This window comes from Somniosus microcephalus, chromosome 2 (assembly GCF_052327205.1).
Source record: "Somniosus microcephalus isolate GS21.2 chromosome 2, FLI_Smic_1.0, whole genome shotgun sequence".
Classification (NCBI taxonomy): domain Eukaryota; kingdom Metazoa; phylum Chordata; class Chondrichthyes; order Squaliformes; family Somniosidae; genus Somniosus; species Somniosus microcephalus.
The window spans coordinates 100,172,058-100,188,447 of record NC_140988.1 but is presented as its reverse complement, the minus strand read 5'-3'; the positions used below and the strand labels follow the sequence as shown (position 1 = coordinate 100,188,447).

Genomic DNA, 16,390 nt, shown 5'->3' with positions numbered 1-16,390 from the left:
ATTGGATCCCATTGTCTGTAAAATGGGGGCAAAAAACACCAATTTAGTGAGGCTATGTACCGTGCCCAAATGATGTTGAAAGTATGTCTGATGTCCTTTTGGGTCAGGCGATATTTAGACATCCCTGGCAGCTGCCTTGCATACACTAATGAGGGGTCTAGTACCTGTTCCACGATCACTCTGAAATTCGGCAACACTGAGGGGATCTTTAGCAGGGTAAGCCCCCCTGACTTTTTCAGGTTCTTCTGCAGCCTAACCAGGGGTCCTTAAAGGAACCACTAGAGACCACCAACAAACTGGTAAGTTTTTTAGTTTTTAACTTAGCTTAAAATGGAGCCAGGAGGAGCAATAGTTCCTTGTTCCACAGCAAAACAGTAGGCCACTGACAGCCCGCGCTCACCCCCTCCCATCCCCTGCCCCCAGGACATCCCTAAGGGTCACTCCCGGCGTCACAACCAGCCCAAATTGCTCTGGAGCGATTGGCATCTGGAGCTCACCGGAATTATGGTGAGGAGGCCCAAGGCCCCAGTTGGGATGAGCCTCGGCTTCTGGCGCATGTACCGAATGCGTCACCAATCTTGCGTGCAAAAACAGGCCAAAACCAATTTCTCATCCAGGCTTTCTTTTTAGCGCTGGGTTGGAAATCTAACTCTGCATATCTCGGCAGGACCGACCCTCGCAGATGTGGCAGGGTTGACTGTTCCTATTTTAGGGAAGGGGCGTGGCTTGCATTGCACCAGTTCCACAGCCTGCGGGTCAGGACAGGAGAGCTTTTAATGAGTGAACAGAATTATATTTTTCCCTCAACAGAACCATTTCCAATCTCTTTTGGTCCTCTTACCTTGACTAACTCCATTACCAGATAGAGTTCTGTTGGTGTGTCTACCTCTTCAATTAACATGATGATATTGGGATGTTTAACCCTCCGCAGCACTGCCACCTCGTTCTCAATCAAGTGCTCCTAAAAATCAAAGCACAATAGAAATCTCACCTACAGCAACAAAGTGGTTTTAATTCAAAACAATAGCAACCATTCTTCATTTTGGTGAAAGCAGCAAGGCTCCACATCTGATTCACTTCAAGGTGAAGCTCCCTTTCCCTAATATTACATTCATCCGCAACCAGCAATGAAAATAATCTATCTAATCTGTTCAGAATAGTTGAGTGATCCTTGTTTTCCGAGTGGTTTGGTGGAAGTTGTTCTACTTTTCTGTAACTCCTTTCCTTCTATGTTGCACACTAGGCCTGCTCACTCTCACTGTCTGGGCTCACACGTGAAGAATGGTCACTTGGGTGATGTACCGAAGGGAGCCTGGCAACCATGAAATCAAACGCTAGCACGAGCCTGTACTTTCAGACATGGGAAAAAATTGGAAACAAACAATAAACTAAAGAGCCAATGCCCTGAAAGGACCAGTGCGATAAAGTCACAAATCAGAACTGTTTGCTCATTCTCACTGCTGACTCCTGAAAATAACTAGTCACATTGTCACCAAGCTATATTTCAAATAAAAATGAAGGATAGGCCAGCCTCCATCTGAGCCCAAAATGACACTGCACTCTGCTCAGAAATGCCCCAATCCCTCCATTATCTGTCACTGTCTCTGTTCAGCCTCTTACTGAAAACCTCCATCCAAGCCCAACATGTCCCCTGATAAGGATTCATACATGATTTCACACCATGCTGACCTAGTGCAGTTCAGATATTACCAGCACCACAGGGTTTGTTCCAGTCCTACTCAGGTCCCCTCCCTCACCTCTTTTTCCGGTACATTGATAACTGTATCGGTGCAGTTTCCTGCTCTCGCCCCACACTGGAAAATTTCATCAACTTTGCTTCCAATTTCCACCCCACCCTCACATGGTCCATCTCCGACTCTTCCCCTCCCTTCCTCGACTTCTCTATCTCCATTTCTGGGGATAGGCTGTCGACCAATATCCACTATAAGCCCACTGAATCCCACAGCTACGTTGATTACACTTCCTCCCACCCCGCTTCCTGTAAGGACTCTATTCCATTCTCCCAATTTCTCCCTCTCCATCGCACCTGTTCTGACGATGCCACCTTCCATACCAGTGCTTCCATTATATCTTCCTTTTTCCTCAACCGTGGCTGATAGGACCTGATACGCTTATCAATTACTTCATAAAAGGTGATGAGTCGAAGAAGAGATGATGAGTCGAAAGAAGAGATGAATAAGGCTTTTATTAGCTAAGAAGAGACCATGCTTCTTCGTGAGTGACTGAACAAGTCTGAACGAAACCCACACAGTGGTGGGTGGAGTCAGCTGAGGCATGCCTCCATACACAGCGCCACCCAGAGGTGGCAATATACAATACAGTGGTTTACCACATTCACCCCTTGTTTAATGTGAAGTCCGGCGGGGTGAAGGGTACTACAAGTTAAGTCTATCAGGAGGCCTTGTCTGACGTCCTGATCGTCGTGGTGGCGGCGGTGGTGTTGCAGCATCCGACGTCGGGTCTGGTGTCTGGGTGGTTGGCGAAGATTCCTGGGGCTTTGGCATGCCGTCTGCAGGGGTTGGGTTGGGAGGGGTGGTGGGGGATAACAGTGGTAAGGGGGATAACGGTGGTAAGGGGGATAACGGTGGTAATTCAGGGGTACCCGAGGGTGCGAGATCTCGTATGGAGACCGTGTCCTCCCGCCCGTCTGGGTATGTCACCCAGGCATACTGGGGGTTGGCGTGTAGGAGGTGCACCCGCTCGACCAGGGGGTCCGTTTTATGCGTCCTCACGTGCCTCCGCAGTAGGACGGGCCCAGGAGAAGTCAACCATGCCGGTAGCGAGGTTCCCGATGTAGACTTCCGGGGGAAAACGAACATTTTCTCATGAGGGGTCGCATTAGTGGCAGTACAAAGCAGTGACCGAATGGAGTGAAGCGCTGCAGGGAGGACCTCCTGCCAGCGGGAGGTCGGAAGGCCCTTAGATTTTAGTGCTAAGAGGACTGCCTTCCAAACCGTCGCGTTCTCCCTTTCCACCTGGCCGTTCCCCCGGGGGTTGTAACTGGTGGTCCTGCTCGTGGCGATACCTCTTGTTAGCAGGTACTGCCGAAGTTCGTCGCTCATGAACGATGAGCCCCTGTCGCTATGTATATAGCTGGGGAACCCGAACAGAGCGAAGATGTCATTCAGACACTTGATGACCGTGGTACTGGTCATGTCTGGGCAAGGGATGGCAAAGGGGAAACGGGAGTACTCATCAACTATGTTGAGGAAGTACACATTGCGGTCAGCGGAGGGGAGGGGCCCTTTAAAATCGACGCTCAGGCGTTCGAAGGGGCGGGTGGCCTTGATCAGGCTTGCTCTGTCCGGCCTATAGAAGTGCGGTTTGCACTCGGCGCAGATTTGGCAGCTCTTGGTCATGGTCCTGACCTCCTCGATGGAGTAGGGCAGGTTACGGGATTTGATAAAATGGAAAAACCTGGTGACCCCCGGGTGGCAGAGGTCATTGTGGAGGGACTGCAGCCTATCACTCTGCGCGTTGGCGCATGTACCACGTGATAGGGCATCTGGGGGCTCATTGAGTTTCCCTGGCCGATACAAGATATCATAATTGTAGGTGGAGAGTTCGATTCTCCACCTCAAGATCTTGTCGTTCTTGATTTTACCCCTCTGCTTATTATTAAACATAAAAGCTACTGAACGCTGGTCAGTGAGCAGGGTAAATCGTTTCCCGGCCAGGTAATGCCTCCAGTGACGCACCGCTTCTACAATAGCCTGGGCCTCCTTTTCGACGGAGGAGTGTCTCGTCTCGGGGCCCTGGAGGGTCCTTGAGAAAAAGGCCACGGGTCTGCCCGCCTGGTTAAGGGTCGCGGCTAGGGCGAAGTCGGAGGCATCGCTCTCCACTTGGAAGGGGATGGACTCATCCACCGCGTGCATTGCGGCCTTCGCGATATCGTTCTTGATAAGAGTGAAGGCTGCACACGCCTCTGGTGTCAGGGGGAAGGAGGTGGCTTTGATGAGGGGCCTGGCTTTGTCTGCATAGAGGGGCACCCACTGGGCGTAGTAGGAGAAAAACCCCAGGCATCTCTTCAGTGCTTTTTGGCAGTGGGGAAGGGGTAGCTCCATTAGGGGGCGCATTCTGTCGGGGTCGGGCCCGATGACTCCGTTCTCCACCACGCAGCCGAGGATGGCCAGGCGCTTGGTGTGAAACATACATTTTTCCTTATTGTACGTTAGGTTCAGCCGTTGGGCCGTACGGAGGAAATTTGCTAGATTAACGTCGTGGTCCTGCTGGTCGTGGCCGCAGATGGTGACGTTATCCAAATAGGGGAAGGTTGCCCGCAGCGCGTTCTGGTCAACCATTCGGTCCATCTCCCTTTGGAAGACCGAAACCCCGTTGGTGACGCCGAAGGGGACCCTAAGGAAGTGGTAGAGGCGGCCGTTTGCCTCGAAGGCAGTATACTGGCGGTCCTCATGGCGGATGGGCAGCTGGTGGTACGCTGACTTAAGGTCGATGGTGGAGAATACTTTGTATTGCGCAATCTGATTGACCATATCAGATATGCGAGGGAGGGGGTACGCGTCCAGCTGGGTGTACCGGTTTATGGTTTGGCTGTAGTCGATTACCATGCGGCGTTTTGCAGTGGTTTTAACGACTACAACCTGGGCTCGCCAGGGGCTAGTGCTACCTTCGATAATGCCCTCCTTCAAGAGCCGCTCCACCTCAGAGCTGATAAAAGCTCTGTCCCCGGCACTGTACCGCCTGCTTTTGGTAGCGATGGGTTTACAGTCGCGGGTGAGGTTAGCGAACAGGGGAGGGGGGGGGACTTTTAATGTGGAAAGGCTGCAGGTGGTTTGCAGCGGGCGATTTAAAAGTTGTTGGTTGCAGACTGTGAGTGGGGGGAGGGGTCCACCGTATGCTAGTGTGACACTCTTAAGGTGGCACTGAAAATCCAACCCTAGCAGGACGGCAGCGCAAAGACGGGGCAGGACTAGCAGTTTAAATTTTTGATATTCAGTGCCCCCTACTGACAGGGTCACCACACAGTAGCCGCTGATGTCCATTGACTGGGACTTGGACGCCATAGAAATGCGATGGTGCGTTGGCAGAATCGTGAGGGAGTGGCTACGTACCGTGTCGGTGTGGACGAAACTCTCTGTGCTCCCGCTGTCGATCAGGCAACTGGTGGCGCGGCCGTTTACCGCGATATCCATCATGGAGCTGGATAGATGGTGAGGGAGGGCTTGATCCAGCGTCACGGAGGCCAGTATGTGGCTTAGTGAGTCACTATAGTCATCCGCCGAGACGGTGGTCGGTTCCGGTGATGAAATGGCGGTTGAGGGCGTTGGATACGATGGCGGCGGATGCCATGCGGCCGGGGGTACACAAAATGGCGGATAAGATGGCTGCTCCCACGGCCCGCACGCTGCGCTGCTGGCTGGCTTCCCCTTGCAGGCGTTAGCGTAATGGCCTTTCTTCCCGCAGCCCGAGCAGGTAGCTGTCTTAGCTGGGCAGTGCGCTCTGGGATGTTTTAACTGGCCACAGAAATAGCATTTTTGGGCCTGGTTACTGGGCATCGAAGCAGTTCTTACCGGAGGCTGCTGTCTCGGTTGGGTCGCTGCAGCGGTTGGTGCCGGGGGCGGCGGTCCCGTGTCCCACGGTTTCGATTGCCATGTCTCGGCGCCGTTACGGGGGTATGCCTCGAGGTTTCGGTGGGCCTCCTCTAACGAGAGCGCAAGGGCAATGGCCGTCTTCAGGTCGGGTTCCTTGCTTTCTAGCAGTCTCTGCCGGGTGTGGTCTGACTGGAGGCCCCTGACGAAGGCATCACAGGCGAGTCCCTGCGCGTGCTCCACAGCCGTTACCGCTTTACAATCGCAGTCTCTGCAGAGTGCCAGTAGCGCCCGTGCAAATGCCCCTACCGATTCTCCCGGTTGCTGCCTGCGGGATCCCAAGAGGTGTCGGGCGTAAATTGTGTTCACTGGGCGCGTATATTGCCCTTTTAGTAGCTCGAGGGCCGCCACGTACGTATTAGAGTCCCGGATTAGCATATATACTTGATGGCTCACCTGGGCGGTCAAAATTTTCAGTTTGTGATCCTCCTCTGTAACCTGTGAGATTGCGAGGAAGGATTCAAAGCAGCTCAGCCAGTGTTCAAACTTGGCTGATGCACCCACATCTTGAGGGTCGAGGTCCAGGCGTGGTGGTCTGAGGGCTCTCAGCAATGTCTGCTGTATCCGTTGCTGTTGTTGCTCCTCAGGTGTCGCCATTTAACTTTTAGCTAATAAAATTGATACGCTTATCAATTACTTCATAAAAGGTGATGAGTCGAAGAAGAGATGATGAGTCGAAAGAAGAGATGAATAAGGCTTTTATTAGCTAAGAAGAGACCATGCTTCTTCGTGAGTGACTGAACAAGTCTGAACGAAACCCACACAGTGGTGGGTGGAGTCAGCTGAGGCATGCCTCCATACACAGCGCCACCCAGAGGTGGCAATATACAATACAGTGGTTTACCACAGGACCCTCACCATGTCCGTCCCATTTCCCGCACTTCTGCTCTCACCCATTCCCCTCCCTCCCAGAACCACAATATGGTTCCCCTTGTTCTCACCATCCACCCCACCAGCTTCCACATTCAACGGATCATCCTCCGCCATTTCTTCTACCTCTAGCATGATGGGATCATCAAACACATCTTTCCCTCCCCTTTCAGAATTCAAAAGGGACCGTTACCTCTGCGACACCCTGGTCCACTCTTCAATTACTCTCAAAACCCCCTCCCCTTCCCACCGTCCAGGGTTCCAAACACTCCTTCCAGGTGAAACAGCGATTTACTTGTACTTCTTGCAATTTAGTTTACTGTATTCGCGATGCAGTCTCCTCTACACTGGGGAGACCAAACGCAGATTGGGTGATCACTTTGCAGAACACCTCCGTTCAGTCTGCAAGCGTGACCCTGAGCTTCCAGTCATTTGTTATTTTAATTTTCCACCCAACTCCCACTCTGACCTCTGTCTTCGGCCTCTTACACTGTTCTAATGAAACTCAACGGAAGCTCGAGGAACAGTACCACATCTTTCGATTATACACTTTACTACTGCTCCCATTATTTCGGACAGCAGCTGTTGGTAATTATTTACAGCTCCTCTAGACCCATCTTTTGTTTCTTTACTTGCCCCATTAGCACCCCCTTTTGCCTTGCACTATCATCCCTTTTTGTAATTTAATCACTCCTGCGTTCCACCCTATCAACAACAACTTGTATTTATATAGCGTCTTTAACTTAGTAAAACATCCCTAGTTCCTTTTCTCTCCAGTTTTGAAGAAGGGTCAAACCCGAAACGTCAACTCAAATTTCTCTCCACGGATGTTGCCTGACTTGCTGAGTTTTTCCAGCATTTTCTGTTGTTATCCCATGACTCTTCACAGGAGCGTTATCAAACAAAATTTGACACTGAGCCACATAAGGAGATGTTAGGGCCGATGACCAAAAGCTTGATCAAAGAGGTAGATTTTCAGGAGTGTCTTAAAAGAGAAAAGAGAGGTAGAGAGGCGGAGAGGTTAGGGAGGGAATTCCGAAGCTTAGGGCCTGGGCAGCTGAAGGCACGGCCGTCACTGGTGGAGCAATTAAAACTGGAGATGCTCAAGAGGTCAGAACTGGAGGAGCGCAGAGATCTCGGAGGTTTGTGGGGTTAGAGGAGGTTGCAGAGATAGGGAGGGGCGACGCCATGGAGGGATTTGAAAACAAGGGTGAGAATTTTAAAATTGAGGAGTTGCTTAACCAGGAGCCAATGCAGGTCAGCGAGCACATGGGTGATGGGTGAAAGGGACTTGGTGCGAGTTAGGACACGGGTAGCCGAGTTTTGAATGACCTTCCCTTTTGTTGTTCCCTCCCCTCCCCCTGCCTCTGTACTTACTTAAAACCTGTTACATCTCTAACTTTTTCCAGTTCTGATGAAAGATCATCGACCTGAAACGTTAACTCTGTTTCTCTCTCCACAGATGACCTGCTAAGTATTTCCAGCATTTTCTGTTTTTAGTTCAAATTTTCAGCATCCACAGTATCTGCAGTATTTTGCTTTTGTAAACAGTATGCTCTGCTTGAGATATATCGCCCACTGAGCAACGTTTCCCCTAAGATGCACAGCCGCGCAGCGATCGGGAGGTCCCATGCAGGCTGCTCACCAGCTGTAACGCTGGAAAAGGTATGGCGCATGTGCGGCTGCTGCGCAAATTTAAAGGGACCGTGTACCTAAAATAAAAATTAAAGGGAACATTGCCACTGAGACTGCATATTGGTACAATTTAGATACGTGCATAAAATTGTGGGAGCGTATATCTGAATTCATGACATGCTCTCCCAGTGGGCAAGGCATCTGCCAGAAGCATGATTTCATAAAGTCGGTACTTACATTTCATCACTAACTAATTTCATGGTTGGAGATAAGACCTTTGTCCCTCATGCTCCAGCCTATTTTTTTTTTGAGGTGGGGATAGGCTGAAGCATTTAAGTTTTGGATAAGAGCATAAGAAATAGGAGCAGGAGTAGGCCATTCAGCCCCTCGAGCTTGCTCCACCATTCAATAAGATCATGGCTGATCTTCTACCTCATCTCCACTTTCCTGCACTATCCCCATATCCCTTGATTCCCTTAATGATAGTGCTGACTCCATGCTTATCGCCGCCTGTGTTACTGCATGAGGAATATCAGTCACACATTCCAGAGCTGAGTCAAATATCATAGAAAAACAATAGTCAGCAAGAAATCTTCTTACCTTACCACTGCACTTGGCCTTGTCAATTATTTTCAGTGCATACTCCTTGCCATTGGATCTAAGTAAAATACAGATAAATAAGTAGCTTCTTTGTGGTGCCAATATCATTTTCACTCTCTAAGAAGTATTTTGAAATACTTTTTCTCTTTCACAGTGGTACCCCACCCCACCCTCCCACCAAGCTATATATTCACATTATTATTTTCAGCAGAGGAACCAACACAGTCAAATTTCGTCATGTTGACTTTTTGAGTTCTGATCTGGTCCATTGCAAACCAACAGTTACTGATCCATGGTCGCTACTCTATGGGAAATGATAGAATTTTACAGGAGGATTTTCATAAAAACACATTTGTGGAAACTACACAATCCAAAGCTCCGTGACTCTATTTACCCAAAGACATACTGTTCTCTTTAGCTGTGAGGGCAGGCATGTGGCTTTTACACTCTTGTCGTTTTAACAGACTTTATGGGCTGGATTTTCCAAGCCCCGTGGAGGCGGGTTTGGAGGCGGGAGTGGTAGGAAAATTGCAGAATCGGGGGGCACGAACCCATCCCGCCCCCAACCCGCCTCCGTGCCACTGTCCCAGGAGGCGGGTATCCGACCTGTGCTGGGAGCCGCCTCCCCAAGGCAGGAAGGGGATTAGTGCCAATTAACTGCCTGTTAACAGGCAGTTTTTTGCATAATCCTTATTTTTAGGCCTGAAGTGTGGGCTTCCTGACGGCTCCGAACCACAGCAAGCTAGCGAGGCAGAGCGTCGGTCAGAAGGGGTTGGAGGGGTCAAGATGCCCATTGTGCAGGTGAGTGATGGGTGCATGTGTGCAGAGGTAAGTGTGTGAGTTAAGTGTAAAGTGTTTTAATAAGTTTTACTTACCTTTACTTTCTCCTGCAGGCTTCCTCCCTTCAGTTCTCGGGAGTCCCTCAGTTCACCGGCACAGAAAGCAGAATGGCCGCTGAAATGTCAAAACCTGCAGCATTCTGCTTTCTGGTCTGGAGAGCTCTCTAACTGAGTCTGGGTAGAAGGACTCAAGTTAGAAGACAGATTGTCAGTGTTTGACAGCTTCACAGAGCTGTCAAACGCTGATTTTTCATCTGTCAAAAACTCTTGACAGAGGAAATGTCAATCACTGACATCACCAGTAACCAGGTGTCCCTTAATTGGCCTGCTGAGCCTGCTGGGCGGGCTTAACGAGGTCAATCAAGGGAAAATAGCGTGGGTTGGCCACAAGTTGATGGAGGCGGGACTACAACCCAAAAAGTGGGAGTCCTGCCTCCATCACGTCCCCATTGACAAAATCCAGCCCTATGTGTGAGCTCAGCACTAGAGGCTCATGGGATGAGAAGCTCTGATTCTACGAGAAGCCCCAAGTTGCACTAATTGACAAAATTGTGGTTGCTGCACTCAAATATTTATCAGCTCCGGGCAGCTGTGTCACTGTATGAACATGAAGACAACATCCTAACCATCAACCTACAGGTAATACGTAGAGAGTTCTCCTTAAAGTATGACATACAAGGAGTAATTCTTGGATCCTGCAGTTCTAGCAGTGAAGCCACATTCGCAAGATATAGAATCTCTGTCCTGTCCTCCCCATGAGTGCAGCTTCCAAATTCAAGTCTGACTCCCCACTGGGAGTACAACATTGCAGATTCACCCTTCCTGTATATGCTGTGTCAGCAGTGGCTCAGTAGGTAGCACCCTTGCCTCTGAGTCAGAAGGTTGTTGGTTCATAGTCCCACTCCAGAGACTTGAGCACAATAAATCTAGGCTGATACTCCAGTGCAGTGCTGAGGGAGCGCTGCACTGTCAGAAGTGCTGTCTTTCGGATGAGGCGTTAAACTGAGGTCCCATCTGCTCTCTCAGATGTGCACAATTGGCTGCCACATTTCCTACATTATAACAGTGACTACACTTCAAAAAGTACTTCATTGGCTGTAAAGCACTTTGGGATGTCCTGAGGTCATGAAAGGCGCTATATAAATGTAACTTGTATACAAATAGTAACTTGAAAACAGGATTAGAGGAAGCAGTTTGGGAGCTTCAGCACTGGATGTAGGTTCAAATCAAATAGTCTTGTCGGACATCCAAACTTGCAGTCCTTCTTTGGATGAGTGTCAATAGCTCTGAAGATAGTGCTTTATGTGTAGCACTTCACAGTAGCAAACAGGGGGAAGAAAAGCACACATGGTCTCGCCCATTCTAAAAAGTTCATGTCTGTCAGCAAGTTATGGCGCAGCTGTGGAAAAATCCTTAAGCCAGGCTGAAGGAGGCAGTATGGCAGTTAGAGACAATTGCAGTGGATCTAAGATGGGCGAGCATAGTTGATCCAACCCACACACAAGGAGGATCGTAGACCCTATGGAATATGTTGCCTGCTTGTGCAGTGTGGATTTGCTGCATACCTTCAAAAGGCCAGACTCGGGTGGAGATCACAACATACAAAAGATAGGTGGAATACCAAGTAATGTCAATGTGGTCTCCTGGACTAGTTCTGATTGCCGAAGGGAGTCGGAGAGGAATTTTCCAGATTTTTTTCCTCCCTAAATTGGCCTTGGGGTTTTCATCTTATTTGTTGCCTGTCCCAGGAGATTGCAGGACTGCTAGAGGGTGGGGGTGTTGTGAATCATGATGTTTAAGGCATCACAACTGTGTGGGGCAGGCTCGATGGAACAGCTGCTTTCTCCTGTCCATAACTTTCCTGCGTTCGTAAGTGAAGGTCAAAGAAAACACGTCAGAGGACATCTAGTCCTCTGCAAATAATTTTTACTTGATGGGTAAACAAGGTTGAAGTCCTAGGGCAACAAAGAAAGGAACAACTTTTAGGATGTCTGCAGAACCAAATCTCTTTCATGGAAACAGCAAATATTTCAGCTGCAATTTTGTTTATTAAATGGCTGTGCTAGTTAGTTTGCTAAATATAACACCAAGCAGCCAGTGACCCCTGCATACATAGGCATTTTTTTCAGACAACAGGTAAGCTTTTCACAGTGATGTTGTGTTTGGGAACTCCACCATGAGTGTGTGCAGCATTGTCATTCTTTTGGATGAGGAAAATGGTGTGATATTCCGGTTACATTACGAGGGACTTTAACATCCTTTTATTTGCTGATTTTTTAAAATGTAGAGTAAATGATGATGGTATCACTGGGGCAGAAGTTACTAGGCCTGAAAATTTGAGGGTCATCAATCCTGGTGTGAGTGCTGGGATATGCCCATTGGGAACCTCCACTGCAGACTTTGCTGGAGTATCTGGGGTGAGAAGGAGCTTCCTAAATGGGCAGGACACAATGGGCATCCACCAGAGCGGGTGGGGGGTGGGCGCAGAAGAAGCAGGGGTGGGCAGCCCCTCATTGGGTTTGCTGCATCCCCAAGCTGAAATATCAGTTGAAAGGGCCTTGTAAAGGAGGTCAATCAGGCCCAATGACAGACCTGTCTTCAGGAATCCCGGCCAAGAACCACGCCAAGACCCCCAGGTGAGCTCCACATATGCAAGCCGGGAGGCCAGGCTGCCTCGTTTCTCTTGGCATACAGGCTGCCCGACGCAACTCATACCCGGGCTGTGGTAAGTCCTTCACTGGGAATTCCAACCCCAGCCACAGACCCCTCCTCTCATATAGGGGGGCATGTTCGGGATGGATGTAGGTTCTGCCCCCCCAAAAATCCAAGAAATGTATTGCAGAGGCACAATCTGCATCCCGGGCCTTCCTCTACATCCCTGGTGGACATGTGGGAATGCACTGGAAAGACTTGTGGATTTTCGGACTCATTGGGGGTAATTTTAACCCCCAAAAACGGGTGGGTTGGGGTCAGGTAAAATGTTAAAATTCTCAAACCCGACCCCAATCTGCCTCTAACCCGCCCACTTCCAGTTTTAACAGAGGCGGGACAGGGGACGGGCAGCCAACCCACTCCCAGGAGGTAGGTTGGCCATTTAAATATTATAATGAGGCAGGGCGCTCATGTTTAACCTGCTTTACAGGTTTAAGCTGGAAGCTCAAGGGAAGCGAGGACGGGTTAAGGAAAAAGTTAGTGCCTTTACAGCACTGCTTGTGTGTCAGGAGGAGCAGGAGTGCACCCCCCTGGGCCCCCCAAGCTTACCTGCTTCTCTGGCATTGCATCCCCCATCCAAAAGAAGGATCCTCCCTCGCCCCCTGGGATCAGACACCCCTGGGATTGGACCCTCCCGGAGTTGGGGATCGGACCCCCCAGGATCAGACCCTCCCAGGGTCGGGTATCGGACCCCCCAGAATTGGACCCTCCCGGAGTCGAGGATCAGACACCACCCCCCCCACCCTCTTGCTGCAGCCTGCTCCAGAGTGCTCGCCGCTCGACTGGAAGCCAAGCCTGTCAACCAGGCTGACATCTGGGCGGGATCCTGTTTAAAAAAAGTTGCACACTGTGGAGTCAAAGCTCCACAGCATGCAGGGCCTGACCAAAATCCACCCTTCTTCCCTCCGGCTAGGAAAACCCGCCCCTGTCAATAAGGAAGAGAGTAGGGCCTAGAAATTCGGTAGGCTTAGCGCCGCATTTGAGGCGCTAGAGGGCCTAGCGCCGGAGTTACGGCCAGTTGAGAAATTCCCTGGGGCCCTAAATCGGCGTTGCACCGGTAGCGCTGCGCCGGCACCGATGACGTCATCGGTGTGCGCAGCGTCCCGGTTGCCGTGGTAACCCGGCCCCAAGCCGAAATTCAGTTGCGCCCGCCTCGCCCGTGGCAGGCGCAACTAAGACTCTGGCAACAGAGTCTTCCCCCAGTGTGCGCCGGCGCATAAAGGTGGAGCGGCGGCCGGCCGCGTTCCCGGCGGCCGCCTGCCCGCACCTCCCTTCCCGGACTCCTGCATTCCCCCCCCGCGGCCCTGATCAGTGTCTGATGCGAGCCCGGCACTTCCCCGAGGTGCCGGGCTCAGATGTCGGGTCAATCCGCCGGACAGTTGTCGGCTGCAGGCAGCTCCTCCTTAACAGGAGGAGGAGGCCTGCAGTTCCCCCGCCTGCCGCACCGCATCGGGTGCCGCAGCGGGGGATTAGCGCCGGGAAACCCAAGTTCACGCCCGTTTTGAGGCGCTAAAGGAGGGTTTTAGCGCCCGCCGCCGTCTGGGCCCGGCGCACCCGAATTTTCGTCGCGCGCTGCCGCATTACCGCTGGCGCAAACTTTCTGGCGCTACAGCCCTGGCAAGACCAGAACCCAATTTCTAGGCCTAGATTTTCTGAACGGCTTCACTTGATTTCTGAGTGGAAATTGGGAGAACCTGATTTCAAAACTGTAAGTTAGATCTCCATCTACTTTCGTCCCATCTGATTTTCCAATCGGACACCTGCTGACTTTGGGAAACATTTAGCAAATTAGTGTCTAATTATGCAATTCACTATACTTATCGTCCTTGCCAGTCATTTAACACTCTGTCATTTCTCAGCCCACATTAACTGGATGTTCAGAGTTGTGAAGCACTGAGCTCCAGACTGAAATCTGCTTACAGTAAATTCGATTGCCACATTGCCATGCCATTGCTGAAGATTTGCTCACTTTTTTAAAATGTTTCCCCTGGGGTCATTGAAGAGGCTTTGTGGTGCTGCTTTTTTTTGTATTTCCTTGTCCAAGAAGCAGAGTTTATGGAGGATTTGATTAACCAGGAAAGCTGTGACATAATTATGCCACTTGCTGCAAGCAAACCTGCATCCAAAGTCCACCACAGGTACAGTGCTATCAGTGACAGTCACAGTTACACTGAGGTCATTTCAAGCTGCCACTGGGAGCACTGCGAGCATCGGCCAATCAGCTGTGGATCAATGTGTGAAGCATGTCACAAGTGCATCATTTACTTGAGCCAAACAGTTCATTTCCTTCCCTGTGGACAAGCAGCAAGAGAGGCCGTGAAATGGTACACAGTGGCAGTCTTCCTGAAAGTCATGGGGATATAATTTGTACCCACATGAGCCCTTGCAGGGCCACGTGGAAAGAGTGAGCGAGTGGGACTAACTGATTAGCTATTTCAGAGCCGGCACAGCCATAATGGGCTGAATAGCCTCCTTCTGTGCTGTAAGGTTCTATTATACATGCTCCCTCAATGCCATGACCTACAAGAATAGAAGCCATCAGCATCACTACATCATGCAAGTCAGTATTTGTTACCCTGGCGACCATCACTATGGATAGTATTCATTTTTAAATGTCTTTTTCCTGTTTAGGTGAAATGATGAAAGTGTACCAGTGCTAGGAAATAGAAATTTCAGGAATGTCCAGTGTGTTAAATAGGGATTGCTTGAAGCTTGGAGTTTTCATGTAATAACTCTCAGCTTCCTGTGGCTGCTAATGCTTCCCGTCCCATGTCCTGCATCCCATTAATGCCTTGCATTCACTAATGTGTGCTGTACTGTCCTACAGCCTGTACCTGGTCAAGCCTGATTTTAATCTAATGTTCATGTACTTTATATAGCGTGGCAACTGCCTCTGCATAAAACTTTCACATACATAAAATATGGAGGAAAGAAGTATCTCTAATAAAAACCAATAGGTCTCCCATGGCATTACTCATGGGTAGGCCACAACATAAGAACATAAGAACATAAGAAATAGGAGCAGGAGTAGGCCATACGGCCCCTCGGGCCTGCTCCGCCATTCAATAGGATCATGGCTGATCTGAATCTAGACTCACGTCCACTTCCCTGCCCTCTCCCCGTAACCCCTAATTCCCTTATCTGCTAGGAAAATGTCTGTCTCCATTTTACATTTATTTAATGTTGCAGCTTCCACAGCTCTCTGGGGTAGCAAATTCCATAGATTTACTACCCTCTGAGTGAAGAAGTTTCTCCTCATCTCAGTTTTGAAACGGCAGCCCCTTATTCTAAGATTATGCCCCCTAGTTCTAGTCTCACCCATCAGTGGAAACATCCTCACCGCATCCACCCGATCAAGCCCCCTCACAATCTTATATGTTTTGATAAGATCGCCTCTCATTCTTCTGAACTCCAATGAGTAGAGTCCCAACCTACTCAACCTTTCCTCATACGTCAACCCCCTCATCTCTGGAATCAACCGAGTGAACCTTCTCTGAACCGCCTCGAGAGCAAGTATATCTTTTCTTAAATATGGAAACCAAAACTGCATGCAGTATTCCAGGTGTGGCCTCACCAATACCCTGTATAACTGCAGCAAGACTTCCCTGTTTTTATACTCCATCCCCCTTGCAATAAAAGCCAAGATTCCATTGGCCTTCCTGATCACCTGCTGTACCTGCATACTAACTTTTTGTGTTTCATGCACCAGGACCCCCAGATCCCTTTGTACTGTAGCACTTTGCAGTTTCTCTCCATTTAGATAATAACTTGCTCTTTGATTTTTTCTGCCAAAGTGCATAACCTCACACTTTCCAACATTATATTGCATCTGCCAAATCTCTGCCCACTCACTTAGCCTGTCTATGTCCTTTTGCAGGTTTTTTTTATGTCCTCCTCACTCACTGCTTTCCCTCCCATCTTTGTATCGTTGGCAAACTTGGATATGTTGCACTCGGTCCCTTCCTCCAAATCGTAAATATAGATTGTAAAGAGTTGGGTTCCCAGCACTGACCCCTGTGGAACACCACTAGTTACTGATTGCCAGCCCGAGAACAAACCATTTATCCCAACTCTTTGTTTTCTGTTAGATAGCCAATCTTCCAC

At 49.8% G+C, this 16,390-nt stretch overlaps 1 protein-coding gene across 5 annotated transcripts in view; it reads right to left on the bottom strand.

The window, feature by feature from the left end:
* Positions 1-16,390, bottom strand: part of dclk2a (doublecortin-like kinase 2a) — a 622,375-nt gene that overhangs the window by 112,626 nt on the left and 493,359 nt on the right. For all 5 annotated transcript variants that reach the window (XM_086011612.1, XM_086011622.1, XM_086011598.1 and 2 more), the window contains 2 exons: positions 8,736-8,793; positions 842-961 (listed from right to left, as the gene is read on the bottom strand). In XM_086011612.1, the coding sequence (XP_085867738.1) occupies positions 842-961; positions 8,736-8,793 (178 nt within the window). The remainder of the gene's footprint in view (positions 1-841; positions 962-8,735; positions 8,794-16,390) is intronic.